Raw genomic sequence first — 27,170 nt, 5'->3', positions numbered from 1 at the left:
GATTATGGCTGCCGCTCTACCGTTCGTTCGCCGCTGCTGCTGCTGGCTGTCATCGGTGCGCCTCGGCTGCCTTCGTTACTATGACATTAATGCGAGGTAATTTATCGGTTTTGTGTGTTTGGATTATTACTAAATCGAGATTAGTATTTGGATGAGAATATTTATTTATGCAGATAACTAATACATACAGCCATTCATATATATCTATATAATATATAGATATATGTATGTGTGTGTGCCGGAATGTGTTTTTGCGTGTCTATGGCAGCTCGTTGGCGCACGAAATGCTATTAAAAATTGACAAGCATGAAATATTTTGTGGCAAGCTCATCGTCAACGCCTCCGTTTCACGTGTGTGTCTTCATTTACATATGTATTTGTACATATGTATGTGTGCGTAAGTATATACATAACGCATGCATAAAAATATTTTTTTTTGCTTTGTAAATTGTCAAACCTCTCCACTCTACGTGCCTAAACAAACTTTGTATCTCATTATATGAGCTTTCAACTACTTTTTGTTGTTATCACCGAATTATAACGGTACTTCGTTGCAAAATACTGGTTTCTAATTTAACTATTTTGACACTTGGGTAATCGAATTCGTGTGGAGTAAATCTCAAATCGCTATAAATTATGGCGCATACTAGAATGGGTGGTAAAATAGAGACAAGTGGGGGTCAAAAACTGTACTAAGTTCAGAGGAGAGGTGTGATTTTTGTAAGAATTTTTTTTTTGTAGAAAAGCTTTCCAACTACGTCTTACGTTAGCTCGATGCATTGCGCCTACATTTCTTATTTCCATTTCATAAATTTTATTGTTTAGTTGAGCTTCTATTCTTATCTTCGGTTTAAGACCATTTTTTATCCACTAACTGCGTGGGTTGAAACTTTTGAACGGTTTCCAAATGGTTGATAAGTTCTATGTGAAACTTTTTAACGACATAAATGCATTTAAGAATTAGCTATCAACTGCTGGAAGACAGCCGCTAGTTTTCAGAAGCTCTGAACGCATTCTGGTTCTATTCAGTGTTAGGTAAAGCAGGTCCAGATGACCGGCTTAAAATATTTGTTTGAGTTTATACATTTTTTTTTCCATTTTGACCCCTTCTCAATACCGAAAGATGTTATCACTTAGCAACTGCTTTCGGTTAAGAATCAAGAGATAGGCATAGAAAACGTTCTACCGAAGAATTTCTTCTTACTTTCATACTATTGAATTCGAATGTTCTAAAATATTTGTTAGCTATATAGGGTAATACTCTGTCCTTAGTGTTAAGCTAACATCTTGGGGGCTGCTTCCGATCATATCACATGACGCTTTTTATCGACCTTTAACATCTAGGCCTCACTCTTAATTATTATGTTCTTTCCCTTCCCGGTGAATTGTGGTAAGAATTAAACAAAAAATATACTTCCATTGCAGATGCTTTCAGGTTTACCAATAACTTACTCGGCATCTCTTTCAAAATCATAATGCTTTTATTGCTCTGAATTGTTAGCTTCTACGAAAGATTAAAAAAGAGCTTTTAGACTTTTACGTTAACTCAGGTACATAGATATCTTTGGCATTAAGAGACGTGTTCGAGAGGTAACGGATAGTTTCTGTGATCTAAAATATGATAGCTAAACAAGTAAACCACAATTTGTACCGAGTGTTTTCAGTCCATCTAGTATAAATTGCAGATATGAATGCATGCCGATTTTTCAGCTCTGAAGGAATCAATGCAGGATAGCATTGATGGTAAAAGTAGAGATAAGAAGGTTTTTCTCTGTAAAGAGCAAATACAGCAGGACTTCGGCATCTTTTGGTATTTTGAACTACAGCCAACCTGGCTAACGTCAGAACGGAAATGTTTTTGAGTACCTTTTCAGCAGCTTTGTAGTGTCCTAAGAGAAATAATTTCTTTAGTAAAAGTTTTCGATAAGTCCTTGAATTAAAAATTATTAAATTTCTCTTCTCTTATGGTACATACATGTCTTTTATCTAAAATATATATACCTTCAGTTACATAAATAAACTCATATACTCATATACCAACTCAGCTCAATTTTTTCTCCATACCCTCCCACATACATATATAAAATAAATGTTTTCGTGGTTGCAGGACATAAGTCGATTTTTAACCTAGCGAAGACATATTGCTTATACACAATATACAATGGAACATGACAGTAACAAGATTTCGGTATTTGCATTGACAGGCTAAGATTAGCTATTGGCTGCTTTGTTCATATACAAGCACACCCACTCAAATACGGTTATCTCATACATCAGTGTTGGTTGCTCTAGTAAATCCTTTTCTTCGCCATTGTTGGCAGGCCAGGTTGGTTGGCTTGGAAGGGTTGCAATAACTTTTAAAAACTTTTAAAACTTTTGGAACGAAGAGTTGGAGGCGTTTATTTACGCACCCGGATGACAAATTCAAGGAAAATATGACACTTTTTGGGAGTAGACGAATAATAACAACTATAAATGCATACATATATACATAATAAAAAATAATATAAAAATTATATAAAGTATATATAAGTTTGTAAAACTATCCATTTATAAGTCGAGATGTTTGGAAGAAAAAAAATACTTGGTTGTGTATCAGATACAACTCGACTTGAGGCAACTATGTTACACTTCCAGTTGAAACTTAAATTTCTCTAAATCGGTTATATTTGCTTTGAGTTTTAATTTATTTTTCATTTAAGGAGTAAAGTGGAGTGAAACTTGACTAAGTGTAAAGAAACTTGCCAGAATGAAGTGTGTCTTGGCTATGAACACTCAGCAAGGAAAGGAAAATCGAAAGAACAAAGCAATCAACACAGCTTCTATGTAAGGAAAATTGATTTTCAAGTATTTGGAATGTAGCTTGGTATTCTTAAATAAAGTTTATAAAAATGGACTTTCTTTAATGTTGCGGATTTTCGCGAATCAAGCCTTTTCGAAGCGCAGTCTCAGCTCATTTGAGTGTCTAAAATAATTAACTGTAAATTACCAAAGTAACTGATACATCAATAGATCCGCATAATTGCAGCGCGAAATGAGGTCCAGACACTCCAAATACACAAACCACTTCATGGCGCTCAGCACACACGTTTAACTTTACAAAGCTATTTACGTTTCTACTTAAATGGCAATATAAACAAACCGTTAAGCCAACACAAACACAAGCACAGTAAACGCACATGCGGGTGCCGCGCTTGATACACGCATCTATAAAAACACCATATATTTATGTGTATGTGTGCGTGTGTTTATCAGTTAAGTCCTGTTTAAAGTGGTGTGGGTGCTGGCTGGATACCTGGTCGCTAGGGCAGACATGTGGGAAGCGCATGTAAACAAACAAGTGATATGCAAACAACCGAAAATGTGAAAAGCTGAGTGGCTCCAAAGTAAAAAGTTCTCAAAAAAAAAAACAACAAAAAACGAAAATAAAATAGCAGTAAAGAAAAAAGAAAGCAGAGATCAGCAAAAGTCGTTTGAAAAACCAATGTCGAAGACAGGCGCCCTTCAAACTTGTGGCACAAACAGACGTGCCATACAAATGCATAGTGAATTGTTGCTACCGTTGGTTGAGCTTCATCGGTTGCTTGTTTGTTTGGCTGGTTAACGGTTGTTGCTGGCGCAATGTGTCAAAAGGAAATCCGACCGCATTTCAGCTGCACTTTTCGGCAACACACGCATAACGGGCTTAAAAACAAAAACCGAAAGGTGCCAAAAATAAGTAATAAAAGAAAGAGTAAATACAAAAAAAAAAAAAAAAAATAACAATAGCAACACCGCTTGAAAAAGAGAGACTTGCTGACTGCAGGTGATGGAATTACAGTTTTTTGATATTTATTTGTCACTGCGATTTATACAGGCGACTGGCGAGTGAATTGCACGTGGCTGTTTGAAAAAAAAGTTATGCACATACATACATATTTATATACTTACACACCCTATTTGTATACCTCAATAGCGGTAAGCAGATTTGCAATCGAGATGCGCTGTTATTTATGGGTTGTTGGCCGCCAAAGGCCAACGCTAAAGTGCCAATCCGAATTGAAAAGAAGATTTTAAATCGGTGCGCTTTCGCAAACGAAGGTAAGATTACATATTGGATTTCGAAATCAGACAAGTGATAACAGTGCAGCAGACAAGCCGTAATGAAGCGGCTATAAATATGTGTCGCGATAAAGCAAAAGTTTTGATTCTAGCGAGAGAGTTTTTTGACGTAAAGGGTTGCTTGGTTGGCTGTAGAGAAAATAAAAGTAAGCCGCGAAATGCGAATTTTGATAAATTTGCTCACCAGACCATTCATACCTGAGGTTACATTAAAGAGTGTGAACCTAAAATCTTGCTCTTCAACACATTCCTTTCGTATGAGGTTGAAAGTACCGGCTCCAAGATTGCTTTTAGAAACAAGTTTTTTAAAGCGTTTTAGTTTTCAGTTTAAGCGAACGATAGCTGCAAAAATAACTGAAAGCCAAGGTGCCGAAAAAATGATCTGTAGTTGTAGTCTATGCTTAAACCGAAGCGTCCAGATCCTCTGAATTCACCCGACGTTGGTGTAACTGTCAATGATTGAGCTTCGTACCTTTTCAGAGAATCTGCTATGACCGCGATATTTCGCTTTATGACTTTGTGGCATAAAGTGATATTCAGATATATTCTAAGCGGCCTCGGACTTCTTTTGAGAAATCTAAAACGATCGCGTTTGCTTTCTTAGAGAGACTTGCTTTGTGCACTTTCAATTTTAAAGTTTTGAACGCCTGAATTTCTTGAGAGCTACTTTCGTTCTGTACAGCTCATCAGTTTTCTTTCTAGCGTAAGTTAGTCTAGTTGAGTAAAGCTTGTTTTGAGTTATATTATTCAACGAACTTCATATTTACTTGTAATTTCTAATTGTTATGGGCATCGGGATTAAAGATCCTAACAATAAGAAGATTTGAACTATACATTTGTTTCTTTATGATATACTAACTATAAGAGAAAAACAAGAACTTAGTTGCTTTCTGAGCCTTTCCTTTCCTTTGGTATATATTTGTATATGGCTCTTACTGATGCCTAGTACTATATACCAAAATATGCTGGGCGAATTCACGAGATTTGCTTTCCTAACTTTTGCAATAATCTTGTGAGCGTAGAATAGCATGCTTAGCATATAAAAAGAAATTTTGCTACCAAAAAATCTATTGTTTGCTTTACTGCAGAGTTCAGCGACTGTCTTCCGCTTTTTTTCGCACACTTTCAGCCACTTTTTCCACTCACAATTTATTTTCGTTACACTTTGCGGCTTGGTCACAGGCCAAAACAAATTATGACTCGGCGTCAGAGTATTGTAATTGTGAAAATAAATTGAAATCACACTGCATTCAATATAGCCGACATCCATGCGCCAATATGTCTCCAACAATCGCCAAACAGTGGTGGCTACTGTATCTGTAGTTCTTCACAAAAAGCTCTATTTTAAGGTTTTTTTTTTTAAACTAGAAATATGCATAACGGCCGATAACGTTTTGACAGCGAGAAATTGGCGATAAAATCTTTAAGTGTCTGCCAATGTGTTGCGAAATGGTTGCATATGGAGAATATTGCAGCTAATTTTGTTTTGGCACGCCGAAAATTTTTATAATTTGAGTAATTTTAAAGTGATTCTATATTGAAGTTTCTATAAAGAATTAAATGAATTTGATTCGAAATCAATGTTATGATTTTATGTGCATTCACATCTACTGTGAATTAATTAAAACTTTTTATCGCATTGCGCCAAAAGGTAGGCCACAATTTCTTAACAAATTTTTTTTACATCAAATTTTACTTCACTAAAAATAAGAAAGTTAGTAATAAATGTGTATATATTTACTCTGCACACAAATTATACTAAATATATTTTATATTTTTTATATAGTCTAGGTATATTTTCCACTCATAATCTTTTAAAAATTGCACAAAAAAGTAGTAGCACTGATTTTTGTTTTCTAATACTCGGCTTCATTTTATTTATAAGTGGATAAGGATACAACCCAGGTTTCTTGTTTAACACTTTTTTTTGAGTTATATGGCACCTTAAAGCATTTTATAAGTTGACGAGATATCAAAAGAGGCAGATCGTATGTCACCAACTAACATTGTCAATCCAAAGAATAATTTCCTATTTCTGCTCTGCTATCATCAGCAGATTCAATAATAGTCCACGTAGCTCAGCATTTCATGGTAGAGGAACTTAATCGTAAAGCTTAACCTAAAAGTCAATAATACTTTCGCAAAATCTATTTGAAACATTTTAGAGACTCAGGGGCTGTTTGTAGCGCCCTCAGTTTAACCATTATTAGTTGTTGTTCAAATATTAATAATATTGGCACACTTTAATTAATGATATGTCTTTTCTGAAATGAACTTAACTTTCTGAGAAATTCTTAAAGCTTGTCAAAACAGTGATTTTATTATGAACGATATTCGTCTCTCTCATTCTTGTGCTCTATTTTTCGTAGAATGCAAAATATAAAGTAAGAAGATAAGTGTTGCCTACATTTTGGCGCAAAACGTTAATAAAGACGCTAACCGATATAAACTTTGTGAAAGCGTGTGTTAAGGGTTCGGCTTAAGAAGAAAGCAAGAATCATTAATGGTAATATGAAGAACTGCTACGGGTAAAGCACTATTGCCTACATTTTGGCGCAAAGCATTAATAAAGAGAACACAGGATATAAAATTTTGTTAAAAGCTCCGCTTGGATAGAAAGCATGAATTATTATCTATGGTATTTGAAGAATTATTAAGCTTTAGAAGAGTAAGAGACAACTTAATGGTGGTCTGGCTCACTTTTTGTATAAGATATACTCGGACAAGACTATTATGTTGCGGCACTTTCTTCATTACCTAATGTGTATTTTAGTGGTTCTAAAGTGTTTTGTGGTTAGAGATATCGGATTTATGAAAATGAGACTCTGAATTTCATCTACCGGCCTAATTATATGACTTTGGAGACCTTGAGGTTAAAGTATCTGATAAGTACCATCTTATTGTCGATCTACATTCGTTATGTTAAAAAGCGTTCAAGGACTACGAGGTTACCCTGGTAGCTCTTCTTAAAGCAATAACTTAGGCCTTCTCAAGTTAATCCCTGGCCACAGCTGTTGTGTATATTTATGATTATATGTGATATATTTGCTCAGCAAGTAGAAATATCCTTTCCGCTACTTATGGCAAAGTAGGTAACCGCATATATATATTTGATAAATATTTGAAAGATATGTGTATCAACACAAGCTGCCCCTTTCAGTCAATATAGTCCAATGCGTGCAGGCAAAAAGTAAACATGATTATTAATTCTATGGACGTACTGCATTTTTTTCATGCTCCAGCAGGACGCTGTAACACAACATTAGTTGAAATATTTCGACAGCAACAACAACAACAAGCAACAACAGCAAGTGGCAGCAATCTTGACAGCACGATGAAATGTCCGAGTAGACATATTATTGCTGGGGCTACACTTTTGTTATTGTGTTTGTTGTTGTTGTGATTATTATTATTGCTGTAGCTGTTTGCCTTTGCCACGGCGCTGTCATTTCAATTGCTTTTTCTATTACAGCTTGTTGCTGCCGGCTGCGTGCTGCCACACAGTCGATTGCAATGTGAATGGTTGTCAATAAATGTGGCAGAACAACAACAAATACCAAAGTGACATGGTCGGCATGTAGCAGCGGCAATAAATAACTACAACAACAAGCAATAAAAAGTTGCAGATTTTTGTGTGCGAATTTTATATTTATTTATTTTTATTGCTATTGTTGTTGTTGTTACCTTTTTTGCTATTGCTACTGTTTTTTTGTCGCCGCTCTGGTTGCTTATTTGTTCGAAAGTCTGCTTTTTTATTTGCACGCATTTTTTTCTTGCCCTTAACAAGTCCCTAGAGGACTTGTCATATTATTGACATTTGCTGCTGTCCACGCAGGACGTGCTCAACATTGAGTGATGAAAAAATTGTGCACTGAATATGACAACATACAGCCGCGATGGCAGTGATGGGCGGTGGCAACAGCAGCAAGTACGTGACGCACTCACAAATTCGTGTACTCGCATATTTCGCTTCATTTAGCGTTACTCATACGCACTGGCGCACTGGTTTGCTTACTTGAAGTGGCTGCTGTACATTTTGTCCATTTTTTTTATTGTGAATTGTTTTGAAGCAAGCCATAATATCATTTGAAGGCCTCTTTGGTGAGTTTTCTTTATTATTTTCCAAAATATTCGAGTTTTTCTGGAGATATATAGTATTATATCGGATAACCAGTTATCAGTTTTAGTCAACAATTTGAAATAAATTTATTCAATATTCCGCGTTTCAAGCATTTAATACAATGTTACAAATTTCTTATAAAAATACCTCCAATATCTTAGTGCCACGCCCACTTTAACAAAATATCTCTATCTTCAATCTGGATATTGACCAAATCTTCTCTGCTCTGTCGTAAATGCTTTAAGGGAAATACGTCATTATATATATTATAAAGTTTAGTTCGAGGTGAAGCACGCCCCAATTTTTCCATAGACCCCATTTTTTTCTAGTAAAATTTTGGTGTTCTATATCGAATATTTTCTCAAATCGTAAAAAATGTCACGAAAACTTCAACAATTTCTTAATGATGTCCACCTAACAATGGTTAACCTGCGTTCTGTAGAAAATCTCAATATCGTAATATACTACTCAATTTCATGATATACTACTTCATAAATCTTCTGGCAGATCTCCAATATCTACATCTTTAACAATAAGAGTCTTAATCATAATAATCATAGTCATAGTCATTAACTATATTAAGGTATCTTATAATAAAAACCACATAATTTTGGGCTCTTGAGTCGCACAATATGCTCAATAAGGATCAGTATCATCTGTGGTCTCAATACTGTTTTGCATTAACATAATCACATGCAATTTTGTCGGTTGATCCAGCCAGCTTTTAATCACTCTATGATCATAGTTATCATTAGTGTATGGTTCCACTGGGTTCTGAAAATGCTTCACCATATATGAGGAAGCTTACAAACCATACAAAAACTGACTAACATATCTTGAAGCTTAATGACAAAAAGTTGTAATGTCTACTTGCATTTTGCAGAGCATCGAAGTGGTCGTATTACTTTCTTCATATATTTTCGTTAGTTAAGCTCATGTTTGATGTAATTGATAGATTGTGTAGACATTTACATATATTTTTTCCAATTGGACCTAGGTGAAACACAGGGTCCTGGTAGATTTAATTCATTCTTATATCTCTGACATCAAGGTTATAGTGAAAACATACCTAAATGGTTAATTTAAGGTAGCTCAATATGGCTTTATACTCAAAAATATTAAGCGAAATATTTATACTCTTCATTGTGTTACATCAGTATATATGATTTATTGCAATTATATAGAAGTTATGCTAGTTTATACCAGTTTGTAAGAGTTATATACCAGTTTATGCCAATTTATACCAGTTATTTGTTGGATTCGCTACACTGCACGATTTGGTGTATCGAAGACTACTACTTTTAGCTATTCGAATACAATATTAGTTCAACCGCTTATGTCTTAAGATTCTAGAGTTTCCGAGGATCCTTCATCATTAATATGCTACTATGATATATTAATTATTCAAAAAACTGTTATCAACTAAAGGCGTACCCGCTTATCCTCAAATTAAACTTAAATTTAATGTCATGCGATTTTTCTTTGATACTGAACTTAGATTGCCATAAAACGGTTACTATGAGTATGCTGTCTGTAAAGCTGTCTCTATGTGAGATTATTTGGACACATGTGAGTATATCTGCAAGTTTGTATTTTGTCACCATACTCATATATTTACTGATTTGAATTTGATATATTTGACACATTTCTCCCATGCGTTAGAGTAATAAGTGGTTACGAATGCTAAAAGAAGTTATAAATTTCAAGAAAAATTTGTATTTTCTTAAGGGTTTTACTTAAATGTGTACATATATACATACAGTATATATCTATTTGTATGTATGTATGAATGTATGTATGTTCTACAACAACTGAGGAAAATATAAAATATTGAATTTTCTATTTCAATTGATATGAATAATTCAGTTAGCCAGCTGGGAAATAAATATAGCACAAGGAAAACAAAGCGTATAAAGTATAGTGCAAGAAAAAAGTGAAAGGAACGCTTGTAAAAGATGAAGTGAAATTAAATAATTTATTGCATTTACTTGAAGAACAGAGATAACTCGATTTATATATGAATGTATAGTCTACCAAATACAGTTCTTCTATGAAAATTTTTTTTATTTCACAAGATTCCTTGACGAAATTTGGCATATATTATTGTTCACAACAGGGCTACTATATCTCAACAAATCGTTCAGATCGAACAACTATAGTAAATAGCTGTCATACAAACTGACTGATCCAAATCAAGCTCTTGTATGGAAAACTTTTCTATATGACAAGATATCATCGCGAAATTTAACGTATAGTAATATAAAAGAAAATGAACAATTTCCAAATATTTTGTTCAGATCGGACTACTTTATCATATAGATGCCATGCAAACTGATCGATAAAAATCAAGATAAAGATTTTTTATAGCCTTTTAAACTACAAGAAATGCACCGGTGAAAGGTATTACAGCTTCAGTGCAGCGAATGTTAACGTCTTTTCTTGTTTATAAATGAGTGTTGGCAATGCCACGTTTTTTTACCTATATAAAATTAATATGAAATTTTTGTAAAGTCCGTCTTGTCAAGAAATAAATTTTTTCAGCGCAAAATCATATTCGTAAACATTTAAGAAAAAGTACGGCTATTTAGTAGTGGAGTTATTGTGATAGCCACAAAGGTTAATTTCTCAAGCAGTCGTTTATTTTATTAGATTGGGCTTGGGTTGTCGGGTATAGATTTTGAGTTAAATTCCCTTTTAAATATTCGGACGGACGGCTGTTTAAGCTACCTCTCATCACTAAGCAATATGTTTTTTCTCTAATCCTTAAAGCTCTTAATTTTAGCAATACTGTGTACCCTTCATTTTCTACAACACGCCAACTGCCTGCGCGCGCCAAAGGACCCAGCTGCCAGCGACACTGCGGTAAGACAGTAAATCACAAATGCCGTGAACGTACTGCAATTGTGGCACAATAAATGCGTGAATATTTAATAATTGCTAGGATTTTCGCTTTCTTTTATGTCAGCACTTTAAATATTCATCATACGCCCCGGTGCGCCGAACGCCCACACACATGCTTTTGTAATACTTGGGCGCTTTAAAGTGTGTTATTTTTGTTTGCTGTGTGCGTGTGTAAGTGAGTTAGTCAGTTCACAATAATTTGTGCAGACATCCGTTACGCACGCACTCACACATACATTTATTAATTTATTTGTATGCGTTCTGTACACACTTTATACACGCTTCATGGCATCCTAACAAATTAACAGTGAAATTAAGCGGTCAGAGGTCAAAGTTTGATTTTAATCAAAGCTCCAGCTTACGGCGCTTACACCGCGCATCTGCCGATTTGTGAGTTTCAACAGCTGGCGCTCTGTATATTGACGCTTGCATTCAGCCAGCGCGCTCGCTGTGCTCGCTTTCATTTATTCGCTGCTTTTTTGTTGTTGTTGTTGTTGTTTGTGCTGCTAAGTTTTCGCATTCAGTAGTCTTGTAATCTTTGTCGAGTTTTCTTGCTGCCTTTTCTTTGTCGTTATAAAGGCATTTCGTTTGCTTCATGCTGCTGTGCTTCAATGTTCAATGAACCGTTCGTTTCGGCAAAGTAAAAGTAGCAGAACAAGTACAAACAGTCACTTGACAATTAAATTTACGTGACCTGCATAAGTAATTAAGGATTTCCCCGAGCGCTAAGAAACTTTGCCTCGGCCGATGCCTTATTATTTGTTAATGTTGTTGTTATTCTTCCATATTATGCCTATAAATATCTATATAAGACTGTTTTTGTGGCCGTTTGCCGAAAGTTTGTATGTGTGTGTGTGTGTGACGCTCCAGTTGGCCAGCTGGGCTTTCAATTGCTTAGCGAAAGTCACTTTGTAGCTCTTCGGCAGGATATTAACGAACTTTGCAATTTGTTCACTCTTGCCTCTAAAAATTTCCTGTAAGTTATTTTTGTTCATTTGTTGGTTGGAATATTCGATTTTTATCGTTTTCAGCAACTCTGCGGCATAACTTATGTAAACACTTTAAATATTGAGGTTAGCTGTTTTATTTGCAATTTTTACCAGAAAATAGTTTTAAGGTAGCACGAAAAAATAACAACTAACATATAAGCAGTCAGGGAGTCAGCTTAAGTTCCATCTTCAAAACTGTAGGGGACCAGATAGGTGGTCTGTTAGGTGTTTGCTGCAATGTACCGACTTGGAAAACCTTGAAAAGCGGCTTATGCTGTAGAAACTGGCATCTCTGTGTTGGCAAAAAATCAAAACCGACATAGTTGAGATTTCTGTGAAGCAACTCAAGCCACCGGTAGACTAGAATACCGGTGGCTTGAGTATTGACGAATGGTTTCAAAGACATTATTAACTCAAGAGCTCTCGTCTCTTTGTTGACTCTGTTCCGCTCCGACGTCAATTTCCGTGTTTTTTAAGTTTAGGAAGACCCATTACCAAGTACCTGCATTGTTGTGTGGTTTTCGTGCTTCTTATAGTGATCTATTATATATTTTGAGATCAGCTATTACTTGTGAAGACCACATTGGGCTAGTATAGTTCTCTCATAAGTTTTATATTTTAACAAACAGAGAGAAGATTGCGCTTGGAACTCGTTCTTAAGATCCATTGATTCGCTTACTATGGTCCAAACGTAGTTTTAGTGTTAGAAAAGGGGTTTTACCAGCATTAAGTGCCTCGCACTAAAATAATTTCATTTACAATCAAGTTCATATTAAGTATCTTTGGACCAGAGACAATTCCTTACTATGTGCTGTTTAGGAGTAAAATTACCTGCTATGTTTGCTTTCTCTCAGTTCTTTGTAACGTTCGGCTTAGTGCTCTCACTCTCTCAATTCGTAACTATTGTGTTATGCTCAAGTTATGCTTTCTCCTGTCTTGACATCACTCTCCTAGTTCATTACTATTGTGGTATGTTCTAGTTATACCTTCTTTCTCTCTCTGTCGGTTGTTGCTGCTGTAGTTTTAGTGCGATTAGGTGATTTTTTTGGATCTCAGTGTATAATTTAATGCATTTGAGGTCTTAAGAAAAATTTGTGAAAATTATAGATTTTTGTCGAGTAAGCTTTCGGTTATTTTTTGTTACGACAAATTAAACTTTTTGTTTGAGAACAGTCTGTGATCAAATAAAGGAACCAGCAGAGAAAGTTTTGAAACTACGCTGAAGGCAAAGAGAGCGGGGAAACTTAGGCTGGAAGCTGGTAGGTAAATTCGTCCAAAAATCAATTTCGACTGTCAGAAAATTGTAATGGCTCAGAAAGCTTAGGTGAATATACTGAAATTATTATGAATTTTCATCCATCACGTTAAACAAGGATAGTAGAGCCTTGAGAGACCCACTCTATTGTACTTCCCCAACAAAGTTTTGAAACTACGCTGAAGGCAAAGAGAGCGGGGAAAGTTAGGCTGGAAGCTGGTAGGTAAATTCGTCCAAAAATCAATTTCGACTGTCAGAAAATTGTAATGCCTCAGAAAGCTTAGGTTGAATATACTGACCCACTCTATTGTACTTCCCCAACTTCATGATTTCACTTTTTTTCATCTAAGTGAGATTGTAAGACCATTGAGCTTACTACACCCTGTGCAGCTCAACACTTAAAGACTTTAGTAAATTACTACACATATGCTTAAATATTGGCGCAACAACTTTATTTTGAAGTAAACGTTTGCTTTTACGAAGAAACTTGTAAAATTAAACACTTTTGTATAAATACTTACACACATACATATATTTATGTATATATTTATATATATTATATAAGCTTAAAACTCACAACACCCATTATTCTCTACATACTTCACTTTAAATCCTTCCATAAATTTTTAGTTATTCCAACACTTTCAGCCAATGCCTGTAACTTTGTTATTTTCTGGTACCTACACGGCAACTCTTGCCAAAATGGTAAACAAAAAGTTTTTGGACGAAAGCTTCACCATTATGTAGTGTTAAAATAAAAGGCAGGCTTAAGTGTGTGAAAAATGCAAAGCATTTAGAACACTTACAGGGGATTAAAAGGAGGAAAAAAAATTTAAAAAATGAGAAGTAAAATTTCGGACATTAATGAAAAAACAGGAAAGCTCTGCAATAACAAAAACTTATGCTTGAAGCTTGAGCTATAAGTGAAAGCTATTAGTTTTGTAAATGAGCAAATATAGAAGCTGATGCTTGAATACTTTTGATGTGAATAAATACAACCCTAGATATAAATATAGAGAATGTAAATAATTTTAGTTCTAGGTTGGGGTGAAACAAAATATGCAAACACTACAGAAAGTTTTGTTTCTGTAGATTCATTGAAATTCAGTTGTTACAAATGAAAGCCTACCGTAGCAACGATTTTAGGAAGTTCAAATTCCGGTAGCTGAATACGTGACATTCACTCGGTGGTGGCAAAAATCTTTAAATCACTGAAGCTTTTGTTCAGCTTTCATCTATTTGTTTGTAGAGGTGAAAGCTATCTTAAAGTCTATAAAATATTTGCAGTCGGTTAAGTAAGTGACTTTAGTTCAGTGCGTTGTGGATTCAAAAGCAAAATCTTAAAACTATAAAAGCTTTTGTTGAACTTTCACATAAGTCGATTTGAACTAAATTTGAAAGCACTCGCTTGGGGTCTTTGTTTGTCCCGATTTAATATAGGTTGCAATGTTTTTAGTAGAAATTCAGTGAAAGCTTTCGGAAAGCTTTCATATGAAGCTTTATTACGGAAATCGATTAATACAATAATATCGAATTTTATTACTGAAATCGATTGATACAATAAATTGTACACCATATCATCTTACTTGACATAACCTTTTTCTTTATATTATATGTACAAGTTATATTAGAGTTTAATTTTATACAATTTCTACATCAATAAGTAGATTTATCAATAACACAAATTAAACCGGTTTATATGCACTTGCAACCGAAATTTCCATAAATATTTAAGTTCAAGCAATTTAATAATAATATTTTCCGAATAACTACCAACTCTCTATTAGTCATAAGTACATAAACTATTTGAGTTAAACTGAATTAAATTGAATTGAGCCCAAGACACAAATTGATAATTTGAATTGATTCTGACAAAAATGATGGCACAATAACTACTGGACAAATGAGCAGAGTAAATTGAAATTGAATTGAGAAAATTAGTTTCCACAATAAACAAATAGAAACAAATAAACTAATATGATGAAAGCTAAGCTCAGAAATTTCAGGCAAACTCAATTAAATGTGAGAAAAGCCCATTAGATTCATGAGCGATATAAATTCATGAATTTATTCTATTTGGTTATATGTATTAATATATAATATGTAAGTATGGCTTATCGGCTTTGCAATTTCCGGTATTTCCACCGAATCAGGGCGACCAAAAAATCTAAAACGAAAGAAGTTTAAAGCTATTGCTATTGAGGGCATGTATTCCTTGACTAGCTTCGAACGCACAGATAGCGAATTCAGAGCCATTATAGCCGCTATGCTATCGGAGTGAATATACACCTCTCTGATGGAAGCTGTATTTAGGAGCAGTATATCTACTGCTACTTTAATGGCAGCCACCTTGAAAGACACTACAATGTTCTGGTAGCCTGAAGCTCGAGTTGATTGAGAGCTCCTGATAGAAGACACCATCTTCCACTCTTAGCTGCGATCTATCAGCGAAAAATCAAAGCACCTCTTCTTCAGTGGCTTCGACCGAGTTACTATAAGGACGCGTGGCCGTTTTTATTGAGTCACGCCTATGTGCTGCCACAAGGAGGAAAAACGTGACAAAAGTTCGTGATCTCGTATTGGTAAATCATCAATTGAAAGTGCGCGAGATAGCTGAGACTTTTACGATGCCGTAAGAGATCGCATGGATCCAGACTGCAAAGTCAACTGTGAGACCATCTGAAGAAGTTCCTGCGTGGTGTCGTAACAGTCATGTATGTATATTCATCAGAAAAGTCGATATAGTAAACATCTTTGTAGAAGCTGAAGACTGTCCTATCGGCCGCAAAAGGAGATGGCCTCATTTTCTGGCGAGAGTAAAACAAAAAGGTCTCAGACCTCTGTTATACGGAATTTTTGGGCCGAATTGATGACGAACTACTTTGCAGATTTCTATAAATCGTATCTTCGGGACGGGTTAAAGAAGTTGAAGCATCGGTGGGTAAATTTCTTGTTAGAAGGCGACTATATTCATCATTTGAATGCTTATTAGGTGCTTAAGGCATTCTGGAGAGTAATATGCCGGGGAATTTGACTAGTGGTTCTGTCGGGCCAAATATTTATGTCAAAAAGAAACAAGACAATAAAAATTGAAAAACCACTCAATGCTAAGATATTTTATGATATATAAAAAATAAATTTTCTACCCAATAGTTTAAAAACAAAAATATTTAAATGCAAATTCAAAGCGCGCCAGCGAGCAAACGCGGAAGCAAAGTGCACAAAAGAGCTCGGCTTAGCGCTGAATATGTGTAAATGCTGCACTTATGCGCGTCTAACAAGCGCTTAATAACAACAACAGCAGTAGTAGTGCTAACAACAATAACAATAACAAAAACAAGCATACAAAGCATACACCTGACAAAGCGCATTTCGAATGTCACTTCTCTCATAAGCACACACATACGCTGCCACTTGCCACATGCCACATGTTGCAGTGCATTTGTACATACGTGCATTAGGGGAGTGCTTTATGCAGGAAACATTGCAACGTTAGACATTTGTGCACTTTATTGTTGTTGTTGCAAGGAGTTGCACACTTAAAAAGGCCGGAAGAAGTGCGCTGGGGCTTTTAAAAAAAAACCAAAATACAAAAACAAAGCCAAGCAGCGCGCAATAAAAAGCACACTTTGCCACACTGTCAGCGGCAAGTGGCAAGCGTTAATGCAAATGCTAACTGTTGTGTGGCGCGGCCGCTGCCGGCGACGCTTTGGGACAACAACGCTTTGAGCGGTGGCTGGTAAAAGCGGTGCAATCACGCCAATTGCAACAAACAAAGCGCCCCAGCGCATTGCACGCCTTTGCCAGGCCTTTTGCAGTTGCTTTATTTTTACTATTTTCCGTTTCTTTCATTGCTGTTGTGTTGTTGCGCCTCAAGCGCACTTGACACATGGCAACTGTGTGGCACCTGTGCGCAGCGCATACACCAACAAACACACAGACGGACAAGGGATGCATGCGGGCCCCGTCCAACAGGCTGTGTGCTGTAGCGCGCCGGAAAATGAGAGTTCAAAATACTTTAAATACAAACGTGCGTCGCTTGTTGCATGTTGCATGTTGCATGTTATTTGTATATATATAATCTGCACTAACAAATGCCTTATAAAGTGGCGAGACGAGACGAGACGCTGGATACTGTATCTATAATACCTAAAAAGGCCGTTATTTGTGTGAATCAGACCCTGAGAGACTACATTTTATGGAAAAAAAATTCTGTAACTTTTTCAAAATTGTCAAAATATTTTAAAACTGAGTTTACAGCAACGCCAAATCTCTTAACCAGCCGCTTTGTTAGACTCAAAAGCGATATTTATCTATGTGTTCTAATTGCCTCGGTGGTTGAAAGTTTACCGGAGAATATAGGAATTATTAAGACAACAGAGGCTCAGGGCCTTCATTCGTAGCAAAAGTCCCAGGTAAAGCAATTCCCAATCCTTATACCGTAATACAATTTTTAGATACTAGCAGCTATTCCTACAATTAGTTCGTTTGAAACCTTAAGGAAGTCTTACCTTAGAATTGGGGCACAATGGACCCTAGCTCGCGGTGAAATCCTCATACAATTCTAAGTGCTACCTTAGTCTTTTAAGAGCTTTACTAAACCGAAATATCAAGCTTTTCCATTATCTTGCAACACTTGTGTTTAAAAGAACGGCAAAGATTAGTCTGGAGTATCGGATACCATTATTACCTTAAGCACCGAACCCATATTATTTGATTTGGAACTAATACGTACCTTTCTGTCTAGCAAAACTACACAATGAGCTTAGAAAGTTGAGTTCAGCAAGTGCAAAAAGTTCAGTAATTAGATCATGGTGCGTCAGTAAAACCAACAGTTATATCGGTATTTGGCAGCGTTGGAACCACATAAGACGTAAGTCTTCAAAACATATTTTACAATAACCGGTTTTGCGATACCGGATTTGACCCGAATCTCATCCGACCAAAGACTGTTATTTCGGCAATCTAGCCCTGTTTGAAGCGACAAAAAGTAGTAAGTCTTCGTTACCTACTTCGGTTTAAAGAATATCTCTAACTGTATATTCTAGTCTCACATAAAGCCATTGCAACTATTTTACTTTCCGTCCCGGTCATGTGGCTTGCACTCCCAACATTCTAAAACACCATAGCGCAACAGTTGCGCCAGCTTTTATGCCAACACTTTGTGGAATGTGTGTTGCAAAAACGGCATATGCAAACATTTACTTAACAGTTACGGCAAAATAAAGTCACTGCAAGCACTTGAATATGTAAATTCCTACCTGGCGGCGCAATAGTTATTATCACGACAAAATATTTATACACTTTCAGTCCGTGGAGCGTTTGTGTGATTTGAAATGTTGCACGGTGATGTGGTGGTGATGACAAGGAGAATATACAAATATTTTTTATAAAGCTATAGACTTATTTATTGAACTTTAAATTTGGAAATGGGAAAACTTTTGACCCACAAGAAGTTGATGAGGGTTTATATGTAGTTGAAAATGAGAGCTTTGTGTAGGGTGAGCTTTTTTTAGGTTGTGAGTTTCAATTTCAGTTCTTTTCATTACTGAGACGAAAAGACTTCTATAGAAAAGTCATAAAAAACACGAGACATAGAGAACTTCGCTAGAAAAGTCGTGGGTCTTTCTCATACAGTTTAGATCTTGCAGGTTTGTATGATCATTTACGAAGATATAATAGTAGGAGTTCCGCTAGACCCCCAACGCTCCTTAAATTAAGCTATAAGTATAATTAGATAGATTTGGATAGATATAACTAAGTAGAAGTATAGCTCGAGCCGTAAACAGTAGCAGGGATATGTCTGTCGAGCTTAAGTTTACTGTGCTCTCCTGTTGACTAAGTATTTACAAGTATGTGGTAAGGTTACTTATAAAAGTTTCAAGAGATGGGCAATATTTTAGGCTAAATAAAATAGACAAATCGTCGGAGATATTTTAGTTTTGGATTATGGAGAAAACATTACCTTAAAATAGCGTAAAAGCTTTGAAGCTCTGAGAGCTTTGGTGAACGTTTTCAGTTGTTACATACTTTTAGGATCACTCCGGGACCGACAGATTTTTATTCCCTGAATAGGGTATAGTAAGTTTGCCGCGAAGTTTATAACACTTAGAAGTCCACTTCGGTAATCCTGTATAACATATATATTTATAAATGAACAGTGTGACGAGCTGAGTCGATTTAGTCATGCTCGTCTGTCAATATATAGGCGAATTAGATCCTCAGTTTTTGAGATATCAATATGAAATTTTACATTCATAATTTTCTCTCCAAGATACTGCTTATTTGAGGCGGATATCGGACCACTATAGAGTATAGCTTACAAACTAATTGAACAAAATCATGCTCTTGTATGGAAAACTTTTTTATTTGTGAAGATATATACACGAAATTTGGCAATTATTGCTGTCCAAGAGCCATAAAAACTGATCGAACAAAATCAAGCTCTGAATGAAATTTTTTTTTATTTGACAAGATATATTCACAAAATTTCGCACATATTATTGCTTAAGGTAACTCTATAATTTGTAAATAAGTTGTTCAGATCGAACCACCATATCGGTTAATTTCCTAAATTAAAAAAATATCTTTCAGTTCAGTAAGAAATAGAAAATTCTTCCAGCGCTGCTATGGCCGAAGGAAATATGGCAAAAAGCTACCAAAAAAATTATATTTTTGACACATGTATAAACAAATTATAATAAATTTTTAGTCATGTTCGCACCACTGTGTCGTACTGTAAGGGCTTCCCTGTCAATACCACTGTGGATGTTAGATTTATGAGTTACAAATGGCAAAGATCTATGAGTGCACTAACTTATATAAAGGCACACATACATATGCGTGTAAATTTACACATACACTCATACATACACACATTTAAATGTATATATGTATGAAGTGCGCATTTAGTGCATCATTTCAGGGTATTAGTTGCTAAAAAGGGCAGCGACAAGTAAAGACTCCTCAGGTGACATGCGACAACACCAACAAGAGCATCTGAGAAAGCTTAACGAACAACAACAACAACAACAACAAGGACAACACAAAAGTGCATGCAGCTTGTTGTGAGCACTCATACATATATACGTAGGTGTTTGTGTATATTTTTGTCTGTGTTTGTGTTTGTGTTCGTTTTAAAAGCGCAGCATAAATAAATAATAACTACTTCTAAGCTTGAAGTAGCAAGTAAACAAGAAGTTTGCCGGAAGTGCCGCTAAAACAACGGTACAACAACACAATAACGATCGAGAGACTGTCTGCGTGTGTTTAGAGAGGTATGCAAGTGAACTGCATGCCACACCTTGGACCTACTCGCATATATAATATATCTCAGCAAGAGTGAGTGCAAGCATCATAGCTGCTAAAAAAAAAAAGGGGAGGGGCTGTCAAATTTTTAACTGGCAATGTCTGCACCAAAAACTATTTGTTTTTAATATAAATTTCTTAAATATTTTACTTCAAGCGGGCTTGAACTGAATAGTTTGTTATCAAGAGCGTACGACAAGTTGCTCGAAAGCTTTAAATAAACCGCTACTTTACACCAAAAGAATAATTTGCTTCAGTAGTATTTTTCGAAATTTTTTCAAACGGTTAATTTTGAATTTTTTTGTAAGTATTCCACAATTTGCTCCAAATCTCATAATACTCAACTTTGTGAAAAAGAAAAGTCCAGAAAGTTGAAAAATGAAACTTGATTAAAAGCGACATCTATCCAGCGTGAAGAGAAGTATTATCGAAAGAAGCGCCACACTGCATAAATACACAAATCTATGACATCTTTTATATATATACTTTCTCTAAAATTTAGTTTAATATTTGTATTTTCTAACATCACATTTATCGGTTTATGAAAACAAATGTGACTTTGAGTAAACAGAAAAACTTTTGCTTGACTTCACAAAATATGTGCACAACTGCTGCTTGTAAAAAACCCAAAGAAAGTAGTTGAAACTTTTTATCGCACTGTTTTCCATTTACATTCAAACATATCCTCGCTCTTTATGGCAAAAAAGCTAACTGAAAGAGACGAGATTCGATCAATGTTTCGCATAAAAATATTGACTATTTCCAGATAAGAAAACATTTGCTTTGATGACTGAATGATCAAATCTATATCATTTGTACAAAAACAACTAGACTTTGACGTTTTCTCTTTAAATTTGTGTATATAAAGTAGACAACTTTTATATAGTTTGTTTAGATATTTATCCATATATGATAGTAATTTTAGTTTTTTTGTGGTGATGGTGGTAGTTCCAACTTATCGCATAAGCTTTTCGTAAATATATTTCATTTCCACATATGTATATATATATTTATTCACTATGCAGTGAGATCTCTTATTTATAGATATTTTTTGTTCCTAAAATATTTTTCTATGGATGAAAGCTTAAAGGCTTAAACTTTCGATAAGTAAAAGCTTACTGAACCAAAGCTTCGAAAGCAAGGAATTTCGAAAGCTGATAAGCCAAAAAGTTTGAAACTTCGAAAGTCTCAAAAGCTTTAACGATCTAAAGTGAGATATAATTTTATAAGTAACTCAAAAAAAACTGTAAAGCACACAGAAACATACTTTCGAAAGCTGATACACTCAAAAGTCCGAAATTTTGAAAGTTCAACCGTTAAAGAGCTTTGACGATCTAAATTGAGATATAATTTTATAAATAACTCAAAAAATTTTAAAGCTCACAGAAACAAACCTTCAAAAGCTGTTAAACACAAAAATCCGAAATTGCGAAAGCTTGGAAGCTGAAAAATCCAATATTTTGAAAGCTTAAAAGCTGTAATGAACTCAAATGAGAAATAATGATATGTGTAAATAATTCTCAAAAATTTTGAAGCTCACTGAAACAAGCTTTCGAAAGTTGATAAGCACAAAAGTCCGAAATTGGGAAAGTTTAAAAGCACAAAAATCTGAAATTTCGAAAGCTTAAAACCTTTAACGATCTCAAGTGAGAAATAATTACATAAGTAACAATCAGTCAACTATTTGCTAGTGTCTCAAAAACGCTGTTTGCTACTATCTCAAGTTTCATTTTGAGAACATCCTAAAATTTGTAAATACTAATATAAATATTGTTGTTGTAGTGATAAAAAGTTCAGAGCTTAAAAGCCTTAAAATACTAATAAATTTTGTAGCTTTAAAGCTCGCAAGTGAAAAAGCTCACCTTTTAAATGTAGAAGTAAAAGAAAAATGGAACAGAAATATCCGATATTTTGAAAAAAATATTGTTATCATTTGAATTAAAAATATATGTATCTTAACCACGGATGGCTACCAGCTTTTCTTCACTACAAAAATAATTAAGCACATTTATTCACTTCACTTGCCTCGTTTGTTGCTTAAGCAATTTCTTAATCTCCTAAAAGTTTCCTTCCACTCACCTATTTTTTTGCATGCATTTGCAACAATCTTGATATTTTGTAATTGTTTTGTACTGGACTCAAATAACAAAAGTAATTGTTGCTTTGTTCTACGCATTACCATGCGGAATTTCATTCAGGTTACTCATACGCCTTGTAGTTCATATAGGAGCAGATGCTTGATAGCCGGTAATGCACACACTTTTATTTATGAAAACACACCTATTTATTTGCTGACGTTGCATTTATATATTTTTTTAGTGGAAATAGTTTGTTATTGTTGTTGTGTGCTAATTCATACATGCTTTTTTAACATAGCATATGTTTGTATAATGCTGCATCATTTCATTAATCGTTTGCAGAGTGATTGTTGGACGTATGCTTATCATGTACATATATAGATTTGTATATATACATATACATATATATATTTGTATATCTATTTATATGTAAAACATATATATTTTCACATACGTAAAGCAATTTAAGATTTGTTGCTGAGATTATAAATACAATTAAGATATTTCCAGCATATGAATACAAATGAAGGCGTGTAAAATATTATGCTGCCACCTTTAGTTATTTGCTACAACAGCAACAACAATTTATTTATAGTTCCAAGCTTGTTTTGTTTATCTGTGCATAATATTTCTGGAGACAAATACAATATGTATAGTGTAATCAGAATTTGGTGTGTAATTAAAATGTCTTCTTCAATATTCGTAATTGATACAGTTGTTCAAGTTGCGGCCCATATATAGCAGTATATACATATATGTATATGATAATAGGTATATATATATATATATATATATGTATATACGTATATATGTTTATTAAAATAACATTCCCTTTTATTAAAAAAGGTAGAAGAAAGAAATAAATAAATTTTCATTTAACTTAGACTTTTGTCGAAACCGGCTATATCGGACTACTATAGTGGGTAGCTGACTGATTGAAATCAATTTCTTGTTAGAAAAATTGAGCCTATAAAGGGTTTTATAGCTTCGGTGCGGCCGAAGTTAATGATTTTTCTTGTTTTTTTTTTTTGGCTTTATGGAATGAGCGCCAACGATCCTCTTTGTGAGTGTTAATTTGCTTCTTTTGGCTGCGATTATATATTAAGTAATGTAAAATTACATAAGCAATTGAAACTAGTTTATTGGGTTATGAATTTTATAAGACTGTAAGGACGCGATCTTGAAGCTATTACATGATATTGCACTCATATTTCGAAATTACCGTGCAAATCTAAAAACATAAACCTAAAGGTTACTCAATACAACTTGAACTCCGCGTACGAATTCACGGTCGATGTGGTTAAACGACGCGCAAAACTAATAAATAATAAAATTTTATAGCGAAATTAAAATAAAGAACCTTATTCTCAAAAGAAATTTTTTATAAAAGTGAAAAAATCGCTTGCCAAATATTTGCTTTGCATTAAAAATGTGCAAAAAATAGTGAGTAACTAGTAAATAACAGTAAACAAAACTAGAGGTTGCCGCCTGGTAAATAGTGAGTGATAAAAAATCAACAGCAAAATATTACGGTAAACAAAAGAAAGTCGTAAAAAGATAAGAAAGCAGCCTTCAGGTAAGTTTTTTGACACGCAGCGGCAACGCTTTAGTTTTCGGCGAATTTTATCTGTGTTTTGTTTTGTTATAGCCATGCCATGGCGTGTGGGCGTCACGCCGCGATAAGCAGCTTGGCTGAGATTAGCTCTGATACGCACAGCGAAATGAAGGCGTGTGAACTATGAGTGAGTATAAAAAGTGAAGATTTCCACCAAAGTGTTATCATTTACTTCGTATCCAACAAACAAACTACTTATTTGTAGACAATGCGCATCATTTGTACGCTCTTGATATTCAGCTTGTGGCTCAACCACTACGTCAGCGATGCGACGCCCGTTAGCGCCGCAATTGCTGAGCTTTCCACAGAAGTGGCGGCAGCAGGTATTAGCAACTCCAACGCCACTAAAACCGCTGAGGTTGACGACGAGGACGACGACGACTGGTACAACTATGAGGGACGCATCATCGGTGGCTTGCCCACATCCATACGGAATTTCCCCTACCAGGTATCGCTGCAGTACCGGGCCCAGCATATCTGTGGCGGCGCCATCGTACGACCGAATATTGTCATTACTGCAGCACATTGCGTTGACAATACCATGAAGGTGAGTGCATTTACGGTGCGCGCCGGCTCTTCGCAACACGCTTATGGCGGTCAATTGCGTGCGGTGCTACGTATACTACGTCATGAGGGTTACTCCTCGACCACGTATAATCTGGATGTGGCGCTGTTGCAGCTTGAACGCGAACTCGTTTATACACAAACGGTGCAACCCGTCGAATTGGCCGCGCCGAATGCGGTGTTGTCTGCACAAGCGAAGCTCTTCGTTAGCGGTTGGGGTCTCACCAGCGAGACGGGCTATGTGTCGGCCATGTTGAATTACGTGGATGTGAAATTGATCGGGCAGGAGACTTGTGTGCAGAATTATAAATATGTGGTGCCTATAACGGCGGAAATGTTCTGTGCCGGCTATAGTAACGGTGGTAAGGACTCGTGTCAGGGCGATTCGGGTGGTCCGTTAGTCACTTACAATCGTCGTGTGGCCACACTGTACGGCATTGTTTCGTGGGGTGTTGGCTGCGCACAAAAGGAATATCCGGGCGTCTATGCGAAAGTGTCCGCGTTAAGACCGTGGATTGATGAGCAGCTGGTGGATATTGATAAAAAGAGCGGAAAAGTGTACTGAGGGAGCTTTACTTAAATTGTACATTGTAAATACTAGCTGTAATGAAAGTTTAATTTAAGAAAATATATTCAAGTTGTTTTTAAGTTTAAAAAAGTAAAGTCTTGTCTTTAAGAATATTTATAGCCAAAAATCTATCCCACTTTGAGTAAACTCTTGTCCGTTGATAATATAGCGCGCCTGGCAAACGTCTGCACTGAGTGCGTTCCCACTATTTACAAGTATTTTTTGTATTTGTTGACTCTTCGATAGAAATCTCCAACCTCTATGAGTATTCCCAGGAAATATCAGCCATTCAAAGGAGGCTCCAAGCATGGTGATCTTTCTTTAATCGAATATGTGTAAATTCCAAGAGCAAAAGTTCGAATATATTTGCGCCAAGCTAAATCGATATCTGATCTCCTAAGATGATTTTGTATCTGGGTGTCTATATTAATCTCCGTTTTATCAAGTGTTAGTTAGTACAGGAAAACCGAGGAATATAAATTTTGTAAATATTCCAAAAAAAGATTTATAAAATACATCTGGATCAAGGCAATTGAGCTGAGAATATGACGGGGAACATGTAAAATTGTATCATGGAATTGGTAGAGATTTTTTAGAAAATCAAATCAGAAACGGTAACAAGTTAGTACTAGATAGTCATATCAAGTATATAATGACTGTACTTAGTGCTTGACGGGACGGCATAATCTGTTGAAGGAGCTGGTTACTGTTAACTCAATTTCTAAGTCACTTATATATCAGAAGCCTAAAGGTAGGCAATATTTTGCGTAATAGCGCTAAAATGTAGGCAACATATTTTGCTTTATGCTCATTTTAACACTAAGTTGCAAGCTAACAAGCAATGTTTTAACTTATCTCAAACTGATATTTGTGAAACCATATTTTTATTAAAAATAAATATTATATTTCTATGAAGTTGCTGAGTTTTGCAATTGTGAGAATAACTGCACATCTCTGGCCTGTGATTATTGGCCTACTTTTTTGGTTTCCCACCAGCATAGTGCACAAAATGAGTAGAGAGTAGAGTGCATTTTAATTAACAACTCGAAAATATGCAGCTAAATTAAAAACTTGCTTGAAAACTGAGGAAATATGAACTTTATTGTTTATGTGTGTATCTGCACACATAATGTTAGATGTCTGCAAACGAGCCAAAATTCTCAAATTTATTTATTATTTTTCCACAGCAGCAATTTTCTAAATAAATATGAAATTAAATTCGAGAAATACATACATACAAATATACATCTACACGGTGAAAGAATAAGGCAAGCAGTAACGCAGTACAACAATAAAATACAACAAAAATCAGCACTGTAAATTTGAAGTCAAAAGCCGAAAACTGCTGAGAGGTCAGAGATATCGAAGGTTGCGCCCACTGCTTGGTCTATGAAGACGTGCAGCGCTTACTGCAATATACATATGTATGTGTGTATTATATGCATATATGTGTGTGCTGCATGTTGCATGTTTACACACATGCCACAAATGTTCGGCAAGTGCCTCCTTTCGAAAAATAACGATTGACATGCTGCCTGAAGTGGACAACACGCTGTGCCCTGACCTACCCACTCGCAGTTGCTTTCTGCATGCGTGTGTGTGTGTGTGTGCGTGTGTTGTTGTTGTAAATTGTATTTGTGCGCTTACGACAACATTGCTTATATGAAAATT

General features: G+C 35.4%; 1 protein-coding gene across 1 annotated transcript; it reads left to right on the top strand.

Moving 5' to 3' along the window:
- The first annotated feature begins 24,549 nt into the window (after positions 1-24,549).
- On the top strand, positions 24,550-26,346 carry LOC106618198 (trypsin 3A1). The gene has a single exon (XM_014235841.3). The coding sequence runs from the start codon at positions 24,576-24,578 to the stop codon at positions 25,494-25,496; it is 921 nt and encodes a 306-aa protein (XP_014091316.3). The 5' UTR covers positions 24,550-24,575; the 3' UTR covers positions 25,497-26,346.
- The last annotated feature ends 824 nt before the right edge of the window (positions 26,347-27,170 follow it).

The sequence above is a fragment of the Bactrocera oleae genome, chromosome 4 (assembly GCF_042242935.1).
Source record: "Bactrocera oleae isolate idBacOlea1 chromosome 4, idBacOlea1, whole genome shotgun sequence".
Classification (NCBI taxonomy): Eukaryota; Metazoa; Arthropoda; class Insecta; order Diptera; family Tephritidae; genus Bactrocera; species Bactrocera oleae.
This window is presented reverse-complemented; position numbering and strand designations above follow the sequence as displayed.

Excerpts from the sequence above, each read along its gene's own strand:
- LOC106618198 (XM_014235841.3), top strand. The coding sequence starts at position 24,576 with ATGCGCATCATTTGTACGCTCTTGATATTCAGCTTGTGGCTCAACCAC.